The sequence below is a fragment of the Paramacrobiotus metropolitanus genome, unplaced genomic scaffold (genome assembly GCF_019649055.1).
Source record: "Paramacrobiotus metropolitanus isolate TYO unplaced genomic scaffold, Prichtersi_v1.0 Parri_scaffold0000003, whole genome shotgun sequence".
Lineage (NCBI taxonomy): Eukaryota > Metazoa > Tardigrada > Eutardigrada > Parachela > Macrobiotidae > Paramacrobiotus > Paramacrobiotus metropolitanus.
The window spans coordinates 1,092,263-1,119,384 of record NW_026570223.1 but is presented as its reverse complement, the minus strand read 5'-3'; the positions used below and the strand labels follow the sequence as shown (position 1 = coordinate 1,119,384).

At 41.5% G+C, this 27,122-nt stretch overlaps 4 protein-coding genes across 8 annotated transcripts; 2 read left to right on the top strand and 2 right to left on the bottom strand.

The window, feature by feature from the left end:
- The first annotated feature begins 66 nt into the window (after positions 1-66).
- LOC129597540 (polyamine-transporting ATPase 13A3-like) lies at positions 67-7,111 on the top strand. Of its 2 annotated transcripts, XM_055495156.1 has the most exons (26): positions 67-318; positions 434-601; positions 693-757; positions 830-914; positions 1,006-1,175; positions 1,273-1,342; positions 1,399-1,457; positions 1,635-1,909; positions 1,980-2,135; positions 2,202-2,347; positions 2,436-2,473; positions 2,560-2,615; positions 2,691-2,797; positions 2,862-2,923; positions 3,042-3,270; positions 3,336-3,489; positions 3,899-4,174; positions 4,239-4,471; positions 4,538-4,660; positions 4,717-4,860; positions 4,923-4,985; positions 5,074-5,458; positions 5,559-5,647; positions 5,717-5,800; positions 5,889-6,036; positions 7,006-7,111. In XM_055495156.1, exons 1-26 carry the CDS (start codon positions 256-258, stop codon positions 7,008-7,010), a joined length of 3,453 nt encoding a protein of 1,150 aa, XP_055351131.1. In that variant the 5' UTR covers positions 67-255; the 3' UTR covers positions 7,011-7,111. The 2 variants fall into 2 exon arrangements, with proteins under 2 accessions (XP_055351131.1, XP_055351125.1); XM_055495150.1 differs by lacking the exon at positions 7,006-7,111 and having other exon boundaries at positions 5,889-6,194.
- Positions 5,972-18,229, bottom strand: LOC129597522 (intraflagellar transport protein 172 homolog). 4 transcript variants are annotated; one of them, XM_055495112.1, is made up of 25 exons: positions 17,883-18,229; positions 17,416-17,578; positions 17,215-17,358; positions 16,973-17,085; positions 16,754-16,862; positions 16,259-16,335; positions 15,746-16,169; positions 15,413-15,670; positions 14,132-14,659; positions 13,512-13,879; positions 12,683-13,161; positions 12,144-12,260; positions 10,592-10,743; positions 10,246-10,433; positions 9,542-9,677; positions 9,203-9,459; positions 8,937-9,095; positions 8,703-8,883; positions 8,244-8,442; positions 7,852-8,183; positions 7,447-7,767; positions 6,998-7,375; positions 6,753-6,894; positions 6,454-6,545; positions 5,972-6,389 (listed from the first exon to the last, which is right to left on the bottom strand). In XM_055495112.1, the coding sequence occupies exons 2-25, from the start codon at positions 17,464-17,466 to the stop codon at positions 6,300-6,302; spliced, it is 5,295 nt and encodes a 1,764-aa protein (XP_055351087.1). In that variant the 5' UTR covers positions 17,467-17,578; positions 17,883-18,229; the 3' UTR covers positions 5,972-6,299. The 4 variants fall into 4 exon arrangements, with proteins under 4 accessions (XP_055351087.1, XP_055351104.1, XP_055351096.1 ...); XM_055495129.1 differs by having other exon boundaries at positions 17,215-17,365; positions 17,416-17,575; XM_055495121.1 differs by having other exon boundaries at positions 17,416-17,575.
- A 329-nt stretch (positions 18,230-18,558) lies between these two features.
- Positions 18,559-20,606, bottom strand: LOC129597638 (sequestosome-1-like). The gene is made up of 3 exons (XM_055495275.1): positions 20,347-20,606; positions 19,740-20,032; positions 18,559-19,507 (listed from the first exon to the last, which is right to left on the bottom strand). The coding sequence occupies exons 1-3, from the start codon at positions 20,483-20,485 to the stop codon at positions 18,839-18,841; spliced, it is 1,101 nt and encodes a 366-aa protein (XP_055351250.1). The 5' UTR covers positions 20,486-20,606; the 3' UTR covers positions 18,559-18,838.
- Positions 20,607-22,092: 1,486 nt separating this feature from the next.
- Positions 22,093-25,216, top strand: LOC129597663 (charged multivesicular body protein 5-like). Its single transcript, XM_055495307.1, has 6 exons — positions 22,093-22,322; positions 22,393-22,623; positions 22,712-22,816; positions 23,356-23,568; positions 23,944-24,052; positions 24,706-25,216. The coding sequence occupies exons 2-6, from the start codon at positions 22,555-22,557 to the stop codon at positions 24,876-24,878; spliced, it is 669 nt and encodes a 222-aa protein (XP_055351282.1). The 5' UTR covers positions 22,093-22,322; positions 22,393-22,554; the 3' UTR covers positions 24,879-25,216.
- The last annotated feature ends 1,906 nt before the right edge of the window (positions 25,217-27,122 follow it).

The following is a 27,122-nucleotide window of genomic DNA, read 5'->3' as shown; positions in this document are numbered from 1 at the left end:
TATCAGAATTATTACAAGAGATAAGCGCATAGGAGAGAAGGAAATGATAATATTGTAATTTGCTATTAGTAACTCAGCTTTCTCAACTCATCAATTACTCGTGCACGCTTCTGTACAAGCTGCCTGCAGCTGTATATCGAACAGTCTCCCTGACACTGCTATGATCTCAAACTCAAAAAAATAAACAATTATCAGTGATTTATTATTTGAATGTGTTGGTTTTTATCCTGTGCGTAATACATAAATGCTTGTTCAATGGGAGGGAAAACGTCGAAAGAATGCCGGAGTATATTAAACAGTGGAGAAGAGGATCAAGTTGTACGTGCATTTTCTACTCGAGTTTTCTTTCTTTTATACTCGATTGTATTTTCTACTCGAGCACAATTTCTATTGAGTTATTTTTTGTGCTTAACTTGAGCCATATTTACCACAGGAAATTTTTGGTTATCGGAGAAATCCAGTGAAACTGGTCTTAACATGGATCTCCATTATTTGTACCTGCGGAATAGTGCGTCTAATATTCTACTGGATGAGACACTGGATGCTACAGTGTACACACTCTCTGTGCACTCTGGAACATGCGGATTATGTTCTGCTCAAAGTACTGCGTTAACCTTCTACTCTTCATAATACTATTAAAATTATTGTGATAACGGATTCATATATGCCTGACGAAATGGCTGTCAATTTAGAACACTTACGACCAATGGTTTGTTTGCAAAGTAAAATCTTTGCGTACGGATGCGGAGCGTGCTCGGTAACATTGATATCCAAGATGCTACGTTCCATCCTAAAACTGCAAACCGCAGAGCGTATTAATTTGTTTCAGGCGTACTGCAGCTACAGAACAGAGACCTTCCGTTCCGTCGGTGTCCGAATCAGTTGACTCTTCCGTTGTATATCCTAAAGAGAACGTACGTTGTATTTAGCTTTGATCAAAGTTACTCTTTTTACTGCGTTTTAATGCTGAAGAATTCTTCACCGACAGCTGCATTTTTATTTAAGGGCAAATTTGAAGGAGTTGATGATATAAGGTACTTTGATGACCGAAGGATTCGATACATTTGGAATACGGAATCCAAGGCATTCGTGCGGCTGCTCGGATTGGATCAGCATTTATCAGCGGAATACTTTCAGACGTGCTCACCACTGAACTCATCAGAAGTGCAACAGAGGTATGGTTTTTCTCAGTATAATATGCACGTACCAAGATTAGACCTTTCTTTGTCGTTCGCAGGCTAAATTATTGTATCGTTGTTTAATACTATGCAGGCGATTGCTTTACCAGAGCAACGAGATCAACATCGAAGTTTCTCCAATAATCAAGATACTCTTCAAAGAAGTAAATATCATTTAAGAACGACTTTCTGCTGTGTGCGACAGTTTGTATTGTTGAAGGTTTTAAATCCGTTTTATATCTTCCAAATCTTCAGCATATCTTTATGGTTTTCATACGGGTAAGTGGGATGAATAACGGTCAGTCCACACACTGTTCATATTTTATGTCGATCTGCTCGAGCTTTCTTCATGCTTTGATTAGCATGCAACTACCGTACAGTACTTCGAAGTACGCCTGGTTTCGCTTTAATGCAGGGTTTTTTGACACTATAATTTGGCTTATCTGATTTTTTTAGGTATTATTACTATGCGGGCGCCATATTGATTACCACCTTATGCTCCTTGGCCTTGACCGTCCACCAGCTGCGTAAAATGCAGCAGATGCTGCAGGAGCGGGCGCACGCTGAAGAAACCGTTACGGTCTGCCGGCCAGGCGCACAGACTGAAACGGTGGGCAGTGAGCAGCTCGTCCCCGGGGATATCATACAGATTCCCGCACTGGGATGTCAGGTTCTCTGTGATGTCATCCTGATTGCCGGCAGTGCCATTGTCAATGAATCAGCGCTGACAGGTAGCTCGAAGCTAAAGATATGTAAAAGCGTATATGCAGAATTTCTGCACTTACTTTCGGTATTCTGCAGGCGAAAGTGTTCCTGTAACGAAGACGGCAATTCCTGACTGCAGTGGTCCGTTCGGTATAAAAGAATATCAGCGCCATATGGTGTTCAGTGGAACGCGGGTCCTTCAAACCAGATACTACGCCAATGAGCCGGTGCGAGCGGTTGTGCTAAGAACTGGTTTGTGGCAGCGAATTTCACCGCAAAACCGACATTCTCTAAACTTAGTCCCCATAAATTTTTTAGGGTTTGCTACGAACAAAGGCAATCTCATCAGAAGCATCATGTATCCTAAGCCGGTGGATTTCAAATTCTACCGGCACACGTATTACTTTATCATAGTATTGGCTGCCATTGCTTTATGTGGACTAATATATTCCGCCATATTGCGAGTAAGTAGGCAGTGGGCACTAAAACTACAACATTTTTACACATGTGCGTCGACCAGATACCTTTTAATTTTTTTATGTATTTGTTAAGGCAATGCGCGGCCAAGCAGTCAGTGAAATCATCATAAGGTATTACGTACTGTTACAAACAATTTTGTACAGCTGGCACAAATCTGGAGGATCTAATGATGACTAATGTCATTTTGTGAACGTAGATCTTTGGACGTAATAACTATCGCCGTACCACCGGCGCTTCCTGCAGCTCTTTCTGGTATGATTTCAAGTTGAACTGATTTTACGAAACTGCAGTGTGAAACTGGAACCTTGATAATGCTATATGTCGCAGTTGGCATCATTTACGCCCAAAGGCGGCTACAAAAGAACCGAATCTTTTGTCTCAGCCCGCGTTCCATCAACATTTGTGGCAGTGTGAACTTGATTTGTTTCGACAAGGTAAACGACGCGGATAAAATTATTGTTTACTGGCTTTTCTATGCTGCGCTCTGGAAATTTCTAGACTGGCACTTTGACGCAGGACGGCCTTGATATGAAATGTGTCTTACCAAGCCAAAAGTCCTCGTAAGCACGATAAAATTTTGAAAGTTGTATAACGTACGAAGTATTCGTACGAAGGCTGATATTAGACGTGTGAGAACCACTTATTTTGCTAAATTTAGTTTTTTGTTGCGAATGTAAGGTTTGAGGAAGCGATAACGAATCCAAAAGAAATGCCCAGCAGCCGCATAAAGGACTGCATGGTGGCCTGCCATTCGTTAACCGTCATCCAGGGTCAAACATGCGGTGACCCTGTGGATTTAATTATGTTTAACTCTCTGAGCTGGTCATTAATGGAGCCGGATGTAAATGAAGAAGCCCGATTCGATCTTGTTGCTCCCACTTTGGTAACTGGACCAAAATGCGATACGGTATGGCTCAAGCAAAAGTGATCAAACAGAAATGCGCAGTGTGCAAACCTCATCATTTTCGACAGGAATCGGACACCATCGGGATAATCAAAGATTTTCCATTCGCATCCAGTTTGCAGCGGATGAGCACCGTGATCCGGCGAGTTAAGGATGAAGAATTTTCTTACTTGATGAAAGGGTCACCGGAAAAGGTCATCACATTATGCTTACCCGACACTGGTCAGTGTACTTTTGTTTTACAAAAGATAACTGGAAATCATCAGGTGTCCGAAAAAATGAAATAGAAGCGTTGCTTCTCCTGCGTTATTGCATAGAATGCAAAGTGCAGTGCATTTATTGTGTGCAAATTTAAACTACGAGTACAGTTAAAGAGCATAAACAGTTCATCATGGCTACGATTGCACTCAGTAGTATCGGTACCAAGGTAACTGTTAGTATTCCGTGGTGTACAAGCATTTATAAAGTGCAGCGTTCCAGAGGCGTTATCGTAGTGCAATGGCCGCACATTGCTACGACGGGCGTGTCATTCTGTGCTCATTAAACCAGTGTGACTGGTTTCTTCGCTTACACTTCTTACCTCTCTTTTTATTCAAGCTTGTATATAAATTATTGGGTTTTCTACTTTAAGTGCCGGACAACTATTTTGAACAACTGGAATCATTCACCCGTCACGGTGACCGCGTGCTCGCACTGGCCTGGAAACCGTTAAACAAAATGCGGCTCGTCAAGATTCAAAAACTTCTTCGTGAGGACTTAGATAAGGAGATGATCTTCCTGGGCTTTGTGGTGATGGAAAACCGCCTAAAGACTGATACGAAATCCGTACTGGAGCAGATTCATAACGCCAACATTCGCACCGTCATGGTCACGGGTGACAATATGCATACCGCCATTTCTGTTGCGCGTACGAATAAGCTTTCCACGAAAAAAATGATTTTATTGCGTAACGAAACATTTCTGGTTTTAAGGAGATTGTGGAATGATTCGCAAATGGGATGACGTGCATATTATTACGGCCGGTGAAACGAATGTCTTTTGGACACAAGCTGAAAGACCAGTTCAGAGTTTCTCGTTGTCCATCGGATCCGCTGACAAAATCTCATCACCGACGGAAATTATCAATTTGCCAACGATACACGGAGCGGTTAGCGGAGAGTCATTCAGCCGAATTCGATCGGACCATCCACAAGTTCTTAAAAAAGTTTGCAGTTACTCATTACCTTGATTCTTCGATTTCGAAAACTTGGAACTGTACATGTTTTCGCAGATGTTAGCACATGGAACCGTTTTTGCTCGAATGTCACCAAATGAAAAGGAGCGATTGGTGGAGGATTTCCAGGAGGCCGGATATTTCGTTGCAATGTGCGGCGATGGAGCCAACGACTGTGGTGTAAGTCAAAAGGTCATAACTGCCGTTGTCTTAGCGTGTTTATGGGACGTTTCTAGGCCTTGAAAGCAGCACATGCGGGCGTATCGTTATCGGAGTCAGAAGCTGCAGCGGCCGCACCGTTCACGGCTTGCACAGGGAGTATTGGCTGTGTTCCGGAAATTATTAAGGAAGGACGGGCTGCTTTGGTAACATCTTTTGGGGTAAGAATTATTATTGCCAAACCCCTCTCGAACAATTTCTCGGATTTCATTTTATTTTGCAGATCTTCAAATACATGGCAGGATACAGTTTAACGCAGTTTTTCTCCGTAATCGTCTTATATTCGGTAAGGAAATTTGCATGAAAAATAGAATTTCTTTAGGTAAAGTGTTGGTTTCGTAAACCCGAAAAGATATTTAAGCGAGCACTTTCAGATCGCAACGAATTTCTCAGATCTCCAGTTTACCTACGTGGACATTTTTCAAGTTCTTATCCTGAGTGCAACATTTGGCCGCTCAAAAGCTCATCCGCATCTGTCGCGCACCCCACCGCCAACCAGTTTAATTACCTTCGTCCCACTGTTTTCCCTCTTTTCCCAAGTGATCATCGTTTTCGGTTTCCAGTTAGCCGCATTCTTCATTGCTTATTTGGAGAAAGATAGCACATCTTATGAAAATATGTACGCTAATGGCGGTGGTACACCGCCATTTTTCTCCAAGGAGAACTTTGCGGTTTTCGCCGTTAGTTCCTTCCAATATGTATGGTTAGCGTTGGCATTCGCTAAAGGACCGCCATACCGGAAAATTCTTCTGAAAAATCGTACGTTCCATTTCTGCTTGCTCGATTATGCGAAACTGTATTTAGGGCGCACTATCATTGTGATCTTTAAAGGCTTTAGATTCTAAAACTTTTTTCAAAGGAATTTTTTGCCTCACGGCATTGGGAATGGTTGCGTTTGACATGTTTTTGCTACTTGGGCCGACTGAGCCAATGAAATGGCTTCTTGAGGTACAGCGTCAACAAAACTGCCGCCGATAAAACAATCTTCAAATTTTTAATACTGTAATTTATTTACAGCTGCAAGTACCGGAATTATGGAACAGGAAGCTGACATTCCTCTTCCTAGCATTTTGCAATGGAATTATTGCGATTCTGTTTGAAGTAAGTATTTCTGCTGTTGCCTTGTATAATGTCAGAAGCATTAAACCGTAATTATTTACCCTACAAGCGGTTTCGCATTTCACTCTAGAAAATTGTGGTTGATTATGTGATATTTCGGAAACTCGGGACACGATTCAAATTTTTGCGCAATGTTCGCACGCATCAGGATGTGACGCGCGACCTACTAAACACCATGCCGGACGACTGGTGGCACGAGTTAGAGCGAAAACCGTTAGGTCAGCTCCCACAACAGGGAAGTTTTGTTATCGCTCCTCCACTGGCTACCACGTCGTCGACAGCAGCGTTAACGGAGAACGCTGTTTGAGTGTCCACGTGTATAGTAATGGTTGCGGTCCGTAGGATCTAACAGTTTATAAATAAATTCATTGATCTGGATGGCAAGTGAACACGCAACACGAGTAATATGGCTAATATCAATAACAAAACATTTAGTTTTTTGTCTGATCGACCGCATAACCGAAGAAACCAATCCTTGCGTTCAAACGAATGCGTAGTTGAGTTCCGTCGCCGCTCCGCACCATTTCACCAGGAATCGTCGGAGATCTTCCAGCTTCTCACTGCGAGTGCTCTAATAATAACACACAGAAATGAGCATTTAGGTGGTCAAAAACTTGTTGACGCAAAAACCTTACTCGAATAGCTTGTAGAAATCGGTTAAGATCCGCTTTTCGTGCGTATCGACCGGTGGTACCAAGTTTCACACCATTGCTCAGTACAGGATAGCCTACAAAATGAGTAATTACCGTAAAATGTACACACCAAAACGTTCCATTCGGGTACAGAGGTAGTGTAGTATTCACAACATAGGACAATTTTAAGCTTACGAAAGTGCCATGATCCATAAACACCATACTGGAACAGAATTCCTGGCACTCAGTACTTTGTGAGTATGATTTTTTTTTAAGATTTTTTTAATGCATATTTCACTCACCGGTCAGAACACATGGTGGATAACGGCCACCGGATAAGGAAATCTCAAAAACTCCTCGTTCATCCTTCTTTAACTCAAACTTCAAATTACGATCCAGAGCCGCTTTCATAATCCACGTTTTAACCTCTTCGTAAGCTTCATTCTGCAAAACGTTTGTCTTTCCACACAGTGAGTGCAAATTCCGATACGAGTACAAAATATACAATTTTGGCAGTGGATTTCGTATTATCATAATATTCGCTTACCGTTACAGAATGATCGCTGGGTATTTTCACATTCACCGGAATATCCGAACCGGCAAACTGTGCATAGTCAACCAAACCGATATTCTGATGGATGATGCACTCCCGCCAATCCAGGTAAAAATTCAGCAGGACATCCGCTGTCCCGCTGAATTTCAGCTCTTTGGCTGCTCGACCGGCATCATAGAACGCTTTGTCTGGATTAATTACATCGGAATAGCGCAGAAGACTCAGCAGAATCATATACGCCATTTCTTTGGTACTTTCTTCGGAAATCATGGAATAATGGCTGGCGTAATACAGCGAGATCTGCAGGTACTTTTCAAATTCAGCTGTCACTCCGACAGAAATTTCAGTATTACTGCGCAGCACGTTTTCGCCCTAAAAATGAAAATTGTTATTTTTTAACTGCTGCGTAAACATGATTAAATTTTATTCTACAACATTCTTACCATATTAAAAATCAGGTCACGCATGCTGGACCAAATTCTAAAGCCTTCACCGATGTCTTTAAATGTCTGCGGCAGAAATGTATAGAAAAGTTGCCGATAAATGCCGATTAAACCAGCATCAGTAACCGGTGCACCATAATTGGTCAGCAATTCCAGTGCCTTCACGTCTTCACCGTTTTTTAATAACACCGAAGCATACTGTTGCAGATACTTGGCCAGAAGCTTTAGATCACGAATTTCCATGCAAACTTTTAAACATTTTTCCCATTCACCGTTGCGAGCGTAGATCTCCACAGCCGATGCGGCATCCATCGAAGCTAGCTTCAAAAAGTCACAAAAGGTCACCTTTTTCGAAGGCACTAACTTAATTCATTAAACAAAGGAACTTTGCGCAGGGAAATTCACCTGATCGACTTTTCCTTGAGTGCGCAGCGCGTCTTTATACCGCGCATCCAAGCGTTTCGTCAACTGCGGATTCTGTAAGCGGAGAACTAACGCGCGCGCTTCTTCCCATATATTGGCTTCCATATACACATCCAGCGCTTTCTCCGTGTCACCAATCTCGGAAAATATCCCAGCAGCTATGTTAGAACGATTCAGGGAAAGCAGCTTATTGGCGACGATTTCTAACGCATTCCTGGCTTCCAATTCGCCCAGAAAGGAAGTTGCCAGCTCGCGGACACGAGCGCACACGCGGACAAGTTGATTCGGATCGGCTGAGGGCGTTTCTTGTAAATCTGCAACCGCGACGTATGCAAATGCCCAGGTTGGCATAAATTATTCATTTCAAGGCTTACAGCGCAAATACAGTTTGACAGCAGCCGTGTAATCCGAACTGTCTTCCTTGCCGCGTGCTTGCTGAATTAGTTGGTCACCCGGTCGACCGGTTCGCGGCCGTGTGATGGCTGCTTTATTTGACTGCATCTCGAGAGCTTGCGCTTCCGCCGGACGATACTGTCGTGCAACGCGAATAGCATCCTCCCACATGTTTTGACTCTAGCATATTTAACGACGATTATAGCAAGGTGCCTTTCTCAATAATATTTTCATTGAATTGAATTATTTTTTATTGAATACATAATTTAGTTTATTAACTTATCAAATACTGTATATGACATTTTTTTTATTTTATATAATTTTTAATTAAATATTGAATTTTTTAGGTTTTGGTTTTCTTAAATTTCAACTCTTTTAACTGCTCTTTTTTGAAAATTCAATAGAAATTTTTTTAAAATTTCTTGAATGATTTGTAGTACTTTGTACATATTGATGACATGATCGGGTCGGTTGAGATTCAGGAATTCGTGCTCCGCTTCATGGTACTGCCCACTGTCGGACAGCAGCACCGCGTGCGACATGAGCACCTGTGGCAGTTCATCCGGGAAGTACGTCGTCGTTAAACGGATGGCTTCCGACCACTTGTTGGCATCGATGTACCTGCAAAATTATTCCTCGAAACTCAGTTTCTTAACCCAAGCGATTTTTCATACATCTGGATCGCCTGATTTGGATTATCCGCCGCCAGATATTCTCGTTCCGCCTCCTCATGCTGACCGCTTTCCGCTAACATATTGGCTCGTTGGATGGAGATTTCGGGAAGTAAATCCGGAGCGATTTCGTTGGCGACTTGGGATGCATTATCGAATTCCCTGTTAACACAGCAAGCCTGAATTCCCTGTTAACACAGCAAGCCTATATAAAATTCACGAGATGGTAAGACATTTAATTTAGAAAGTTTTGTATGATCGCTCGCTACCCCGATCGCATCGCCATACGGATAAACTCTTTGGCCACGCCCAGATTACGTAAAATCGCGATCCCATCCTGGACACCCAACCGGCCGATCCACAAATACAGAATATCATCGGCCATTTCTTTCATATGTTCCTGTGCCGAGCGGAACGCGTCCGGCCATTTCTCATCTTCGACGTACATCTGTACCAGCTCCTTGTAGCGCTGAGCTTTAGAATAGTACAATTCCGCTTGGCGAAGGTTGCCATTTTTTCGGCAAATCTAGCACAACCACGAGCATCGGTTAACTTTAATCTACTGCTGTATTATGCAGGATAATGAGGTTCAAGAAATTTTAGTATACTTCTCCGATTTGTGTGTGGATATCATCAAGAAGGTGCGGTTTATGAGCTTTCACTAAAGCGATGGCGCGCTGAAATTGTTCCGCACGCATGTACATGTCCACAGCAGCGTCGGGATCACGCAGAAGAAGAAATAATCTAAAGCAAAACACAAAAAAATTAAATCAGTTATTGTGACACTGTAGTTTTCGATTTTTGATTAGCAGTTTCCATTAGCAATTGGCCCCTGGGTTTAAAGCCAATGTACTACGATGTACAACTTTCTGTTTACTTGCGCTGAGAACTTCTGTGCTAATCAAAAGAACATTTCAAATCTTTTCGAACTCTTAACTACAAAAGCGAAGCAACGCGAACACGCCATGGACGAACATGTATTAGTTTTAAGAGGTAACTGAACGCCAGGCCTACAACAGTCGGCGACTCCTCTGATGTTTAATAACAGGACATTCTGGTGGCTTTTAAATGCCTGCTTTTACGCAAGAAAATGATGCTTTCATGCTGCATGAAAATTAATATGTTTCCTTTTAAATGTGTGTATGTGAATTACATGCAAGAACTATAATTCAAGCTTGGTACGGTTCATCTTTAGAGATGCCGTTAGATGCAAAACAATGCTCGGCGAAATTATAAGCCGAACAAGTCTCTAATTATGGAGCTCTGCAACAAAAAAAAGGTCGGTGCATAAATACGTATTAAGTATTATTACCTTTCGGCTTCCGAGTACCGCTTAGCAGTAACCATGGTTTGGGCCTCATTGCGAAATATCTCTAGTGCATCGTTCGTTTTCATAGATCTCTCCGCGTAAGCGAAAGCTTCGTCGATTTTCCCGCGAGATAAATACATTTTAATGGCCTCCTTAGGCTTACCGATTTTGCGGTACATCTCCACAGCTTCCTAATAAAGGAAGTACTATCTATGCCATGGTACGATAATATTATGATAATTTGCTGCAGACTGAATCACTGGAATATATGGTTGAAAATATTGACTGCTTAAAGCGTTAAAAAGTTGCTGAGGGTGTGAGAAAAATTCTACAGGAGAGCTAATTTTACTTGTAATTCATCCCTGTCTTGGAAGTGGACCGCTAACCGCTGGCCGTATTCTTTAACAATCGCATTATCCTCCACGACCGACAGAATTTCCGCGGCTTTTTTAAAATCCAAGCAGTGAATGGCCGCTTCCAGCGCTTCGACATTCATGTTCGCTACAACGGGATAAACAGTTTTTAGTAATCAAAGTTAAACCGAGGAAATTAATTATTGGTTTTCACGTCGTATCTTCTGGCTTAACCGTGTAGCAGCGAAATGTTTTGACCAGCTAGCGTTTCACGTGTTGAAGAAACTTTCTAATCCATAAATACAGACCAAATAGCCATATAATAGAAAGTATAATAGAAACTGCCATATAATAGTACTGCCTAGAGATGGCAACGGCCGGCTAAACGGCTGACCTTTCGGCCGACGGCCGGCTAAAGCCCTTAGCCGGCTAACTCAACGCGGCTGGAAGTCTCAGCCGGCTAGAGCGGCTGACAAAATTTTCCAGCCGGCTTAGCCGGCTGGCGGCCGGCTAAGCCGTTTATAATCTTGCTTTAAAACAAATTCGCAAAATTTTTAAAATAACGTTGCAAAGTGCAATTAAATCACAAAAAAGTAGAAGTTGTTCCGTTTATGTTGTGAAAAAACGGTTTTCGAAAACTTTTGAAGCAAAAAAACAGCGGTTATTGGGGAATTCCGAGTCTGAATGAGTTAAAATTCCCTGATTTTTTACAGTTAATGGCGTCATTGCTACTGAAATGGCATCATGACGGCCGAGTTTAACAATATCACGAGCGAAAGCGACAGAAATTGGGAGCAAGCCGAAGAAAATGTGATGCAAAGTGACTCGGTGGCGCCATCATTACCGCCAAAAATTGCACAACGATGCCGCCGTTCAAGCCGCTTCAGCCGAGTCGGCCGCCGGCTAAGCCGCGGCTGGCTGAAGTCTCAGCCGGCTTAAGCAGCCGGCCTGACGTCGGCTACGGCTCGCAAAAACCGTCAGCCGGCTGGCCAATAGCCGGCTAAGCCGCGGCTTAGCCGGCCTCGGCTAAGCCGTTGCCATCTCTAGAACTTACTACTGCCACTGCCGTATAACAGAAACTGCCATAATTATAATAGAAAGCGCATAATTATACTATGAGCATGTGCATGCTCTGTATATTTTTATGACCAAACATATTAATATAAACGGAAAAACAAATTTAGAAATTTTAATATCCCGGAAAGAAAAATTACAGGGATTTTAAAAATATAATTCTATTCATAACTGTATTCATAAACTGTCCGTTAAGAGATGCGATGTGTGAGTGGTTAGCTCCGGCTAAATCCCATACGCTGCGATTGCAATACGTTAAACTGTGTCCACTGTCCACTATTTTGGCCGCATATTATATAACATTTACTGTATTCTTAAACTTATACGAATTTTCAGCAACTAACGTTGCAACTTTGCAGTTTAGTAGAGTAAATTACCAGAAAAATATATATTTCGATCAAAGGCTGCGCAAATACCTAACAGCCGCAGGCGGATGGTTATGGTAAAAACGGAAAACATTACAAGATGGACTACCTTCAATGAAGTGCGATATGGCATCCTGCCACTTCCGAATACCGACCAAGTACCGCGCACATTCGGTCTCCAGTGGTACTACGTCTTCCGGTCGGTGTTGTCGCGCATATTCAATGGCTGAAAATACCATTAATATAATGGCTGCGTTGTTATTTTTCAAGTGACTACACCACATAAACAGGAATTATTATAACGCAAACTGAAGCACTGCTTTCCACTGGCAGGATAAATGTTTTTTTTTCTCTTAAAATACACTTCCTGTTGCTAACCCATTTAAAAAATAAATACCCACGACTAAAACATGGTAAATTAGTAAATAATTTTAGAATTTGGGTAAGTTTGAAACATACTTGGCCGTAAGACAACACACGACCCACTGTGGCCACCCATTTGCTTATAAAGTTTAGTTTACATTTCCGTTGCCATTTTGTGCAACATTATAGTCAGCTATCACACAGTATTAAATGAGTAACATAGTTTCCGCATAAACAAAGGCTAAACATGGACTGGCTTAAAGTATTATACGATCAGCCACTCACCATGTTCATAAATGTGACCTTTACGGTACGCCTCCAGTGCTGCGTCCACTTCACCTCGCAGTTCAGACACCCTTCCCACCATCTCCCACAGACCGCTTTTTCGCAACACCGGCACTAACTGATCCAGTAGCACCTTGCCCTCCGCAGTTTTGACAGTCTCCGGATAGGCAACCACCAAACGATAGGCTTCCAGCGGTTTAAAAGGCGGAGCCAGATACAAATTGGCCGCTTCGCCCAGATGTCCGGTGTACGCCAGGATCAGTCCTAGTGGTCCTATCTTATTTTCCTTGGTCAGTTGGGATTGGTACTTTGTCACCAGGTCCGGAACGAGAGCTGGTTCGTACTCCTGCGCCACCTGTAAAGCCCGCACGTAGTTCTCGGCGTTGCTTTGCATGACGATGGCGCGCTTGTGATCTCGCTGGGCTAGTAAGATCTTCTCGGCAGCGGAAAAATCGCCTTTCAGTCGCTCAATGTTCGCTCTAAAAACGAAAAATTTCCTCATATTCGCTTCGCTTTTGGTTTCAGAACACTTTCGTTTGTGGGTGCGGTGTGGGTTTTTGCTACCACGAAAAACAGGCGTTACTTGCTCCGATCTAAGTATTTTAGAAAAGGACAAAAACAGGACCAAGCCAATTTATTATTATTATTAAAGTTTCAATCGATTAGCAAAAATCAGGCTGCAGTACTTTTGATCAGCCAGTGTCAAAATGACAAATGCTTCGCGGTACTAAAATCGACCAAGAACTGCCATGGGAAGGAAACTGGTGACACTATTCTACGCAAAGTTGTTAAACTAAAGAGTGTTATGTTTTGAAACAGCAGTACGCACTTCACCGTATAATGGCCCAAAATTTCCTCCAACGGTCGATTATGCTCCTTCTGCAGGCTTTGGGTCCGTGCCACTAGATCCTTAATATCTTTCTCACGGGGATCTTTTCGCGAGGCAAACACTCGTTCGGCCAGTTGAAAGTTCCGGTTATCCAGACACTTGATAATCAGAGTTTGAAAATTGGATTCCTTCACGGGCGATTCCGGTGTGGCGGTCCAATAAGCGAAAGCCCGGTCCAAATCCAGTCTCTTGAGAGCATTGTCGAACTGACCGCTATCGTCTTCCAGGACATGGGTGACAATCTCATCCCCGTTTTGCACTTGCACAATAATCTGACCGCTTCGCTGCACAATTTCGGAGATTTTCCCCTGTAAATGGTTTTACTTTCACGAAGTTATCGAAATGGTTTGCGACACTATCAAAAATGAGCAAAGTAAAAAATACGAAGTGAATACACAATATTTAGCTAATAACTGCGAATATTGCAAAACAGGTTTCCCCGAATAGATAATTTTTATGACAAATTCGAATTAACAATAATTTAAGTAAGTACCGTACTTGAAAATTTAATTAAATCAAACTTAAAATTTTTTAAAAGTTCTAAACGGAATAGTTATTACCTCGATTGGCTTTTTTTGCTCAGCCATGGCATCTTTGCCATCTTTCCCATCGGAAATATTCGACCACACTCTCATCATTTTATCTTCCTGCACCACCAACGTGTCAGTTCCCTGCACCAGTTCCACAAATGTCGAGCGCTGGCACATCACCATTTTGTCCTTGCTCCCCACAAAGAACAGCATCACCGCGTACCGCACATCCCGGGCCACCACCACTGTGCCGGCATTGTTCAACGTGACCCAATCCAGGTCGATATCGTGCTTCATGGTGGCGACGGTTTGCTGCCGGTTTAGATCGGTCACACGAAGGGTTTTCCGATTGGGCAGACAGACGAACACCTTGGGATTGCTGTTCATCTGCAGACTGAAAAAGCGGCTGTAGAAGTTGGGAGTGGCCACGGTGACGAGGACTTCGTTGCGCCACAGCTCGATGACGGACAGCTTGTTGTCGTAATACACTACACAGCCGTGACCGTCCAAATGGAAGCTGGGTTTCATATCCGGTGAGGATTTCCAGTTCCACGACACCTGCAGCCATTTTCCGATAATCATCCAACATAAAAAATAAAGAGACAAATGCGCCAGTTGTATGAAAGCCTGATCAATACAGAAGTGCTAAAAGGATTGTACGTACAGTATACTCGTACTGTACACAGTTTGTTCGTTTGTTTGCTTATTCTTCTTAACGTTTACAACAATCAGGATTGCTCCTGTACAAGGAGGGTAGAGTCGGTAGACTACCGCTTCACAAAGAAATAGCCATAGAAACATCAAAACAAAAACACGACAGATCTCCGTCACAGCAGAATTCAAAAAGTGCAGTGTGCGCACTTGAGCAATTTACCACAGGCTTTGAATACTACCCTAGTATAGGCTTTAAATGCTGTGGTATTATTGTTACGGCTAAACTGCACTCGTTACGGCACTGGCAGCCTGCACTTGTCCAGACTTTTGTAATACGAATACCGCTAGCAGATTACAACAGAACGGAAGTACTGAATTGAAGGAATTTTTACGCGCGTTTGTACAACATCCGGCTCCTGATTACATACAGTATACTGCTTTTCCACAGTAGCAAGCGCTACTTTTTGAATATGCTGTTCGGTCGTTATTTTGGCGCGTGATCACAACAAGTTTCTCCATCCATGTTGCACAACGCGGTTGGGGAAAGTGGTGTGGTCACAGTCCAAGAAACCATTGAGTGACAAACAGCAAACAAGTAGCACCGAATGCTGAGAAACACAGTAACGAAGCATACGGAAATATTGTATAATCACCGACCTCGCTTGTTGCACCATCCTCCATGCTCATCAGGATCAAATGCGTCGAAGTACTGGCAACGGCCAAAGGGAAGTCTTTCAGCACCGCCACTTTGTTGATACCCGCGCCGGATTCGCTGCGCAGAGAGAACCGTTTATCCGACGCGATATCACGAATCAAAACTTGATCTCCGGCAATGTGTGTAATTTCGTATTTGTCCTGAGTTAACCGTTTCCGTAATGCGCAATCGAACATGTCCACAACACCGAACAAGGACGACTAAAAATATTTGGTATACTAACGTTTTCAGTTAAATGATCTCCGAAAGGTAGCTGAAATTTGTGAAATACTTACTGCTAGCAATTTCGTTCCGTCTTTCTTCCAGCTTAAAGCCGGCACCAGGTACAAGTTCTCCACGACAACCGGATCATTTTCTACCCAGGTGCCTTTCCGCGAGACAAAGCTGAACAGTCGCAATCGGTCAAACGCGGCAAACACGGCGTACTGTCCGTTGGGGGCGGCAGCCGCCGTCATCGGCTGCCATGATCTCCCTTGAGTGGGGGCCGCGATCTCCTGCAGCCTCTTGCCAGTCAGATCATACACGGTGACCACACTGTCGGATGTGGCGATCAACAAGGAATCCCCGGCAAACGTCACACAGGAAGTGGGTCGCGGCGATGTGAGGATTTTCTTGGCGTGTTGAAAGGTCTCGTTATCGAGGACGTACGTGAAAATGGAGCCATCGTTATGTGCGGAGACCAGCACGGTTCCAGCTTGGCTGAAACATTGGGGAGCGGTGTAATTGCGAAAAATCCGGCCAGCTTGTTAATGAACAGTCAACAACTTTTTTACTGATATTCTTTTTACTTTGCTAACACTTGCACAACAGTAACGTCGGTTTGGTGCAAGGTATCCGAGTTTTTGCTCCCGGAAGCACATCTAATCTGCAAAATCAGCAATCGTACCGAATTAAAAAGATGTAACGAAAATGAAACCGCAAAAAACGAATTTTTTGCATTTCTTCACCACAAATTAAATTAGCCTGCATACTCGAGCCGTTAAAAAATCTTCAAATAGCATAGTTACTGGCTGTGAACGGTGTTCATTAACTATGCGCACGCATAAATGGATCAGCCACTATACTACAAAGTACAAGACCATCCCAGTCTGTGCATATATAACTTCGCCAACGGATGTCGACGAACAAAATATTTTCATAAACGTTACGTATGTAGGAATTGTGGTTGAAATTATATACTTAGCGTACGCATGCGCTACATTTTGATAACAAACAGCATAAAAACAATTGGATGAACCCGCATACAAGCCGTTATGCTTGTCAAGTTCCTATTGAAAACCAACCTTTCCATCCTGAAGACCATACACAAGCGTTCCGCGGCTGGTCCACAGCAAGCACGTTACCGGACTGAATTGTGCGTATTTCCCGACGACCGCGAGCTCACTTTTGTCTCTGTTATAATGCAAATTACTAACCTCTGTATATCGAGTTATATACCAAATTGTAACCTCGATGTAAATGTATATGTTAAACGCAGCTATGTAAGTTTAAGCTACGGTTACCGTTCTTTGGGCAGTCGGTAAACGTAAACCACTTCGTCGCTTTGCCCAACAGCAAGTCGCAACGAGTCGGGAGCGAAATCCATACATGTTACGATAAAACTGTTCTTGCCAAACTAAAAATATAACGAAGTAAGCAATTCGAGGCCTTCCAGTCTTCCAGATAATTTTCAGGCACCACAAAGTTTTCCAGACTTTCAGGCGCACCAGAAACAGCTTTCTCCTGTATAATAATAATATCGTACCTCTTTTTCGACGGGTTTGGTGGGAAAATGAAAATGATATTCCCCATCGTCACCGTATACCCATACAGATCGGTCATCATCACAGAATGCTAAGCGCTTGTTGTTAGGAGCCCATGCCACGGCTTGGATGGGAAAAATTTCTCCCTAAAAACTGACCGGCTTTGGATGGAATTAAGGGCTGCATGGATTCGATGCGCTTACCTGTTTGTTGATCTTGCGTGTTCCTAAGGTTTTTTGGAATTGTATCTTCATGGTGGGAAACGGTGTAATAAATATCTATTGCATCTCTGTGATAAGAAGCTTGGCAGACGCAATTTTTTTGGCAGTTCATGGGCATTCAGTGTGGCAACTCTTCAAAGCGCTGCTGAAAATGAAATAGTTTTTGACGGCGTAAACCATGATCATGGACTCGCTGCTTCGTTTTTTGATCAATAAAATTAATGCGCCGCATCATTGTCGGGCGTTATTGGAATTTCGACTATTGAATCCTGGGTTTAGGGAATGGTGTATATATGTAAGCAATCGATAGACCAAGAAAGCGGGACTGCATATGTTCCTTTACGAAACAGGTAACCGATCGATACTTGTACCGTATCTTTTGCCGGCGACCATTATCATGTGTTTGGGCAGTTTTATCAGGTGGTACGTAGAGGTATGTACTACAGTACCTGGTGTTTCTCACAAAAGGTTCCGGCAAATTAAGTGGAGCCAAGAGACAGTTGTCATTTCGTAAACAACCTCAAGGACAAAAATAAAGACGTTGTGGTATAATAATTACATGTATACGATAAGCAACCAAACCATATACACGCATACTCCAACCGCTGCAATAGCATTTAGGATGTTTCAACAGAAGTTTTTATTGTAGTTTCGGAAACTTGTCACCAACAAGACCATCACGAAAAGTAACAGAACAAGGTCTTTCAAATTAAGAAAAAGTGATTGAGAGGTCCTCATACAGGACGCCAATACAGCTGTACAATATTGACTTGCAGTTGGTGTTTACATGCGTCGATAATAACTGTTATGGAAGCTCTGGTTCCGGTGTCGCGGTAAATTATGTAAAAGCACTTCCCATGCACTTCCTGCACTGTACTGCGTTTGTTCTCCTGTAATGCTATGGCAACGTTTACTGAAACATTAATTTGTATTTTTCACCAAAAAAATGTTATGCAATAGATTTCGTATGAAGAAACTGTTGCCAAAGCAATATTGTTGGTTTTTTGTAGCATATCTTTGGGGTTTAATTACAATATTTTAAAATTGCCGTGCTTTACTCTTATTGATTAATGCAGGTAAAGGGAAGTACCAGAGTCGTACTTTTAAACCACATGAACAACAAAAACAAATTCGCATTTTTTATTGTCCTTAATAACATGCCAGTGCACTACAGTAAACAAATCACGAGTGGATAAGTTTATACAGAGAAATATTTTGCGGCGGTAGATAGCGGCGACGTTTTAATTTGACGCAGTTATCTACCGTAATCATGACAGCAAAAGTGGGATGACTGTTAAGCGACAGGCCAAATGAACATCTTTTTGTATTATACAAAGTACTGACACAAAAAATATCGTAGTCATACCAAATTATAGGTAATCGTGATTGTCATTGAAGAAGTATTTTACTTAATGGAGTCCAGCACACGGGAAATATCTCCTTTGTAGTTAATCAGTAAACGGCGCAGCAAGTTGCCCTCATTGGGAAATCCCATCTCCTCCATGGCACGCAGCGCGGCTTCAATGCTGCCTTCCGACTGCACCGGCTTCTCTTCGCTTTTCGAGGTGCTGGGCTGCGGCTCTTCTGTCTGCGACTGGGAGGCGGCCGGTTCGGGCTGCAGATGGGTCCACCCGTTTTCCGCCTCCGGGATGACCTCCTTCAACGCATCGCTCACCACGTTGACGGCATCAGCTACGGCGCTGGCCATCGCGGTGACAAAGTCCGCCGTCTCCTGCTCCTGTTTCTTCTCCTCGGTGGTGGTCGCCTGTTTTGGCTCCTGTTGGCGTTCAGTTTCCGCCGACTGGCTGACCGTGTTCAGTGCCTCCGTAATGTTTTTGGCCACGTCACCGATGACTTCTTGCAGTGGTTTGTTAAGGTCAATGTCCATTTCCACGGTTTTGTCGATGACCGGTCCAAAAGTTTCCATCATGTGACGGACAAAAGGCGGGATGGTACCCGGTTGGAATGGTCCGCAGTTCGGTGGGCGACACGGTCCACAACCGGGACGAGCGAAACGAGGACATCCGGCAGGGCGGAAACCGGCACGGTTGCCGTATCCCTGAGCAAAGGCTTTCTGGAAGAAAAACAAAAATAATTATAGTAATGTAAAAAGTGCGTAAAGGACATTACTGATTATTGTATGCAACATATTACAATTGTAACCATCAATGAAAAACTCTGAATGAGGTGCTAATAAAAACCTATGCAGATAATTTGTAAAATCAAATTTGCGCTGCGTTTGCCAAAAAAAATAAATTAGCGTTCGTCTAATTTATTTTTGGTGCTATTTTGAATAAGCGGCTTACCTTCCATGCATGCGTTCCCGGTGTGCGGATGGCCAGCATATCGTGCTGGGCATGTTGCCGCTCTCCCATACATTTCTCACATAAATCGTAATCGGGGCATTCCAGACATTTGTAGCGCGTACCAGCCACTGCACCACGACATCCGTCACAGGTCACGCGCTGATGAACGTTTTCCGAGGCCGTCGGGCGGCCTGGCTTGGCGAAAATGCGCAGGGGATTGCCCGGCTTATGCATGGATTTGGCTTCATTAAACTCATCGTCCGATCCGCAAATCACGAAATCACCTTCGGAATCTGCGATAACAAAAATTTCAGAACAATAATAATCGTTAAAGACGTAGACGGAAATATTCAGTATAATAACTGCGCAACAAAAATTGATAAAAATTCAGCCAACTATTAAATAATTTATAAATGTGTACAACATAAGGCTTGTGTTATGATAAATGGTAAACTAGGTACTATGACTGTATTATCTAAAAATCCAAACAACCGCGTTAATTTTTTTACCAGACATGATATATATAGCATATTGTACAATACCTCTACAATGTACAGATAGATGTCTGTAGTAGAGCAATTTTTAGACCTGCTAGGCTGCTACGTACCTTGCCAAAACAGGCGCAAGTTATCGTTTCCGGTCAAATCTCGAATACGCTGCTGCAGTGCGGAAAATGTGGCGTTGCCGTCCAAGTTGAATCGGCGGATTTCGCCCGACGGAGTGTACAGTTTTACTTGAAGAGACATGTTGTAAAACGTAAGCAGAAGTAAAACAGCTCACTAACATAAACCAACTCGTACTGAAATTTGGAAAAACGGATTCAAAGGCTCAAAAAGTGTACTGAATAAAAAGATTGTTGAGGAGAAGTGATGTGAGTTTGGTAAAAACATTCTGGGTTTATATACGAAAATGCGAAATTTGACCATGACGTGGATGATTCAGCATGAACCGGCATTCTGCAATGTAACGTTGGTAAAAGACAGTACAGCGGGTGGGGGCTATGCCATGCAAGCCAATCAAAAATTAGCTTTCATAGTATTCTGTATGAGTCATCTCGTACATCCATATGATCGCCCACTGTAAGCGCTATTACCACAGAAAGTACAAGCCGTATACTTAGAGGGACCGTGCTATTACCACACAGTCGAACAGTCGAGAATAGCCCAGAATTGCTGCAATTATGACAGTAGCGTTTTTACATTTTCCATGTCATTTCGCATTGACGGATAGTCAATATTAAATTATTAAGTATACAAAAATATTTTTTGTTAGCGGTTTTAGAATATCTGTAGATATCGTATGGAATTTTAGATTTTTACTGAATTGCTTCAACTGAAATTTTCAAACATTTTCAAGCTCGAATCGTTGTCTATGGGCAGGCACACAGTGCGTTCAGTAATAATATGAAACAAAATTTTAATTTTTGGTAAATATCGAGAATAATTTGTCGAAACGTTAACGTCAAAAATCGCTACTTTACTGTTTTTCCTTGATACGGTAACGTTAACTGCATTGATACCAGCAATCCTTAAAGTTAACTGAAAAATGTTGAGAACAGTTTATTTTAATGTGTGCATTTGAGATAACTGCATTGCATCATATCTATATCTGCATGCACCTAATAATTGATTTTGAATATCATTACAACAAAAGATTAATTTAATTGTAGCTGTATTGTACTGTATATAGATATTAATCATCTAGTACAGTAGTTGATTTCTTCTTTTAAAAATAAAATAATGCGGTAAAGCGGTTCTTCTTACAAAATTAATTCGGTTTAAGGACATCCTTAGAAATTTTCAGATACGCGCTGTGGATCTGATGTTTTTACAAATTGTGTTCGTATTCTTTATTCTTTTCGATGTTTGCTTACGAGTTACGATGCACTTAGTACTAGTTAGTAGTAACAAATTAAAGTCAGCAGGTTCTAAAAATTATAATTTTTTGCATACCAATGAGTATCAATATAATGCTGCTGATTGAATAATAAGAATAAACATAAATACTAGATAAATAAATAAAATGAAAATAAAATAGACGTCGGTGTACTTTTTCGATAAGTTGTGACTATACATTCTCTTTGTGATTTTTAATATCGTTTTAGCAGCTTTAAGTTGCGCTAATTGTTACCGCAATTACGAACATTTTCCCAAGTTTTTTTCCAGGGTGAAAATTTAGTATACCGATTCACCGATAGTAAAATTAAAGCTCTTGTGTATTTGCTTAATGACATCATGTTGATAGCGCTTCCTGTAATTAAACGTAAAACCAAGTAAAACGCCATATTCTGTATGTTATCGGTATAAATGGATGATTCATCAGCCTTGCTTCGTTTCTCTGCCTGCTCGCCAGATTAAGCTGAACTGATCCGATCCGATCACACGCAAAAAGTTTTTCAAGTTTCACAACTTTTAAGTTTTACAGTTTAACTTTACTTTCACTTTTACTGGCTTTATTTAGTTTATTACTCTTTAAGTTTACACCTTACTTTTTTTATATTCGGGAGAAAATTCGTTAGGATTTTATGATTTTTATCCACAATTTCCGAAAAAAAACTCTAAGATCGTTAAAGGATAATAGGCTGTAAGTGTGGGTTATGGTTTACGATTTAGGGCTTAACTTTAGACTGACTTGTGAGTTTTGTGGATTACAGATTACTGATTCAGGGCTTTGTCGTCGATTCGCATTTCCTCGGTTGTATTTCGATTGGGATTTTTGGCGTATGACCGAGTAAATTCTTTGAAGGCCCCGTCGACATTTGCTCGTTGCTGGTAGTGTGATTTTAGTGCGGTTCTTGTATTTATTGTCAACGAAGATGAATCGTTTATTTGGAACGGGAAAACCAAAGGCTCCTCCGCCTAATCTGACGGATGTGATATCCAATGTAAGGATGGACTATTATCTGCTATAGCTGACGAATTTGTGATCATGGTTTCTGTGTTTTCAACTGAAAGCACGATGCTCTTGAATAGGTGGATAGTCGCGGAGAGTCCATCGAAAAAAAGATATCGAAATTGGATGAAGAACTGAATAAATATAAAGATCAGATGAAGAAGATGCGGGACGGGCCTGCTAAGGTAGCTTGATTAGTTTTGTTTAGTTTTTGAATTTTTTTTTCTGGTTTACTATTTACGGCAGCGAGTAGTTAGTTGATGAATCTCGCATATTTTCTTGATTAGTGAATGTTTTTAGTTTGTCAGTTTTATGGCTTGCGACTTTATCGTGACTCTTTTTTTATGTCACTTAATCAACTGGAGTGAATGATAAAGCTTAATGAATCCTGGATTAATTCCATTTTGGCCTGTAAAATAAAGAGTATAAAATTATAAGTTACAGTTTTGTTTTACTAACAGGCGAAGCCGTTTGTACTGTAGTTACTGAATAAAAGTATTTTCCAGCCAGGAATTCCAATTTATTTGCTGATTATTACTTGCTGAATTACTGGTACAGGATTTTGTTGCTCGCGTACTTTATCGTTACATGCATGACTTAATCATTTTTCAGTAGATTAATATCAAAGTTTTTTTGGACTACGATATTATGGGTATATTATTGTGGTTTGTTGTGATCTTACAGATGGTTGGTGATGTTCTGTGCAGCGTTTGTCGTTTTGTAGAATGCCATCAAGCAGAAGGCTCTGCGCGTGCTGAAACAGAAGCGAATGTACGAGTCACAGCGGGACAACCTCTCCCAGCAAAGCTTCAACATGGAGCAGGCCAATTTCTCCTTACAGACGCTGAAAGACACCAAGTCCACGCTGGATGCTATGAAAGTGGGCGTCAAGGATATGAAGAAGGCCTATAAACAAGTGGACATTAACCAGATCGAGGTAAAATGCAGCATCCACTGGAAAATTTAATTAAACAATCGAGCCTTTTCTGGTTTCCCGATGCGAATGCGTATGAGATAATTTTTACCAAAAGTTCGTGGTACTTTTTTCCGTGTCTCAGTCGTTGGGGGTGAAACTTATTTAATTTGTATCGGTTTTGAAAAAATTCAAAAAGCACGACGCAGCGATTTAGGCTAACGTTTAGTTTATTGTGTGGTGTAAAGTATTATTTTGGCGTTTATGTTGCTTTTTTATACTTTAGTGTATATTTACTGTGATTACTGTACTTTAAGCCTGTCACAGATGGAGTCTTGTGTATATTTCTCGAAAGCCGGATGTTAAAATTTGTTTCTGTTCAGCATTTCCCGTTTTTAGGATGTTCAAGACGAGTTAGCAGATTATCTGGATCAAGCCAACGATGTTCAGGAGGCTTTATCGCGGTCATATGGCATGCCGGAGATTGACGAAGATGATCTGGAAGCAGGTAACGGTTTGTGCCACTTTTTTATGGTACTTAATGCCGCCAAGGGAACAAATCCCCTTCTGGGATTTATTTTTAATTTTCAAGGAGCATGAAGTTTGGAGCATGCAGTTTCCAGTTCTGATGTCATGCTAATTATAAAATGTATTACCTATTTCGATTTCGATCTGAAATTATTTTTATCTGGAGTTTACTTTTGGCGTTCCTCTGATAAGTGATACTAGTTGTCTAAAATATTGTAACGCAGTTGGGCTGTGATGAGGGCATCGTCTAAGATATGTTGTAGAGCAGTGGCAGTATACAAAATTAAATGCTTTTGATAATGCAGTAACTCACGTTTGGCAGTGTTATTGTGCTACTGTGCGAGGAAAGCACGTAATTTGCATTTATATTTTTTTCACCTTTTTGGTTTCGGTGCTCGATAGCAATTAAATTACCATGTTGAACTAATATTTTGTAGATTTTTAAGGTGAAGATGATAACTAGTTATTACAATTTTGCATAATATATTTTGACGATGAAAATTTTAGTGAGCTTGTTGATTTCGTTTTCTTTACTTTTTATGGTTGCATAGACAACATAGTGCAGAGTCAAACATGGCTTTCATGTCTGCAATTATGTCGGTGGATTCAGTTGATATACTCCTTTTTTTACAGAGTTGGCGGCGTTGGGCGATGAGCTGGCGCTGGATGAGGACACCAGCTACCTGGACCAGGCCGCCAAGGCTCCGGGTGTGCCGAGTCGGGAGCCCGGAGCGGAAAGTTACGCCCCGGGTGCACCGCAAGGCATTCAAGTGGATGAGTTTGGATTGCCCCAAATCACCCGCTAAAGCATGAGAACAATCGCTTCCCCGTTATCATTCTTGTAGGCCGTGGCTTTCATCAACACGAGAAATGGACTGTATAGTATTTTGTGTCTTCTGATTTTAAAATGGCTGTCTTCTTTGATTCTTCTGATTTTAAAATGGTTAATAGGTATCATTCATTACGATTTTAAGATGATTTTCTGTTCAGTTCGGTAACTGTGGAGTTTACCTGGCTTATCTCTGCGCAGTGTTTTCGTGCCAAGATTTGAAAGAGCTATTTTTGTGATTTACGCCGTCTCGGGAATACCAGTGGCATCTGAAGGATATGCAATTCCGCTCTCCGATTAAAGCTGACGCTCGTGCGTATACTCACGTGCTCTTTTAACGGCATGTATTGTACAATCAGAGAACGCACAGTACTGTATGTGCAACAGTGCAGCCGGTATGTTTTTTGCATTTGATAATAAAAATTGTTTAAAATAATGCCAAAATTTGATGCTTTCGCACTGAATGTGGCTGGATGGAGTATTGCTACATAGAAAACAGCTTCAGCAAACGCCTTGTCTGCAAACTTCCTCAAGCTGCTCCACCTTAAAACATTAATTTATAATGCAGCCCGTCCTGCTACCCTTCGACCGCCTTAAGAGAAATGGCCCGGTACCTGGTCCCTTTTAAGAAAATGCAGATAAATCGCGCTCAGTAATGCATACACGCATCGTAGTGTAATGCAAGACATACTATATTCTAATTTTGTAATCTTATGTTTTATAATTTATCTTGTCTAATTTTTCATTTATAATATTTTGCCCGGGCATGTTGCAGTTAATAATTTGAGATCGATACTATTTAATCGAATACCACCGTGATATGTATTGCAAAGCAAAGGCAATACTGTTAAAAAAGCACAGATATTAATTACGATGGTAATAAATAATTAACAAGACATGCTAAACATAACATTACAAGGCATATCACAGATGACTGTACAGTACGTGCAGAGTTGTTGCGTAATAGTGTAATACTATTTACGTTGGATACGCAAATTTATGTGGCGTGACGTGTTGAAGCATGTTAAATGACTCAAGCCCACGTTTTTTTAAAATCCCGCTTATAGCGGTTGAAAGGTAGCAGCAGGGGGCTGTATTATTATTATTACAGTATGTACAATGCTTTACAGGACTACACACTGCGGAAGTGCATAGTGCCTCACTGTCTGTCCTCGAATCCTCGAATATTAACCATACTCGTACTGTACGTATGAAAGACAACGGGGACGTGTTCGTAGTTTTTAGAACGGCTTCGGTGATTGGTGTAACTTACTATTCGCATTTTTTGCGGGTAATTAAAGACTATTAACAGCTACAGCCCTAAAAATAACAGCGAATAATTCTGTGTTAAAAGAGCTCACAAAAACCCAATAAGTGAAATACGTAATTTATGTATTTGCCCTTTACACATAGATTTTCTGTTTTGTTTTGTGAAATACAGATTTGCATAGTTATTAGCACTTAATTCGTATTATGTTTAATGTACACGATAAACCTTGTAAATTTTTTGAAAAACTCCGGAGTAAGCTTCTAACTGATATATATACAGTCTGCAATTTATTGTCACTGTACTTAAAAAAGTTTCTGTTGTAATCGTGACTGTGAGTAATAAGTTCTGTGGTTATGGTAATTAGATACTATCCGATTTTAAAAGCCTGACGGGTGGTGGTTGCACAATACTGTACCGTTACCGAACGTTACTTAAAATAATTAATATCAGCGCGGTTTAGCATGGTATAGGACCAAATACTACCTGCACCATTTTACCCGTGGCGATGTGGAAGCTCGTGCCACCAAGATACAGCGCACTGTTGGAGGCTCCCAAGAGACCTTTAAATCTTGGGTTTTAGCCACATCACCATACGATCGACGAGATTCGTAAGCTTATCTAGCCACGCTGAATTAATTGGACCGTATTCTTATGGGTACCGTTCAGCTTCTCATATCAAATATCCTTAAATGGCATGATAACTACAACGCAGATGCGTTTTAAACATAAGACGCCAACGACTTCAACTAGAAAGACCATGCCCTTTTGATGTCTGAGCACTTTCTGGGTATCCTGCTTGCAACGTTTAGAAACGTTTTCCCCATTACAACCTATTTTGCACGCGAGCTAAAGAATTTTGATGCCGCCTCATAAAATACTCACAATTTAAATCAAAAGCACAATTTCTGGCTTGCAGAGAATTATCGGCATCATTATCTCAGAAGTTTATAC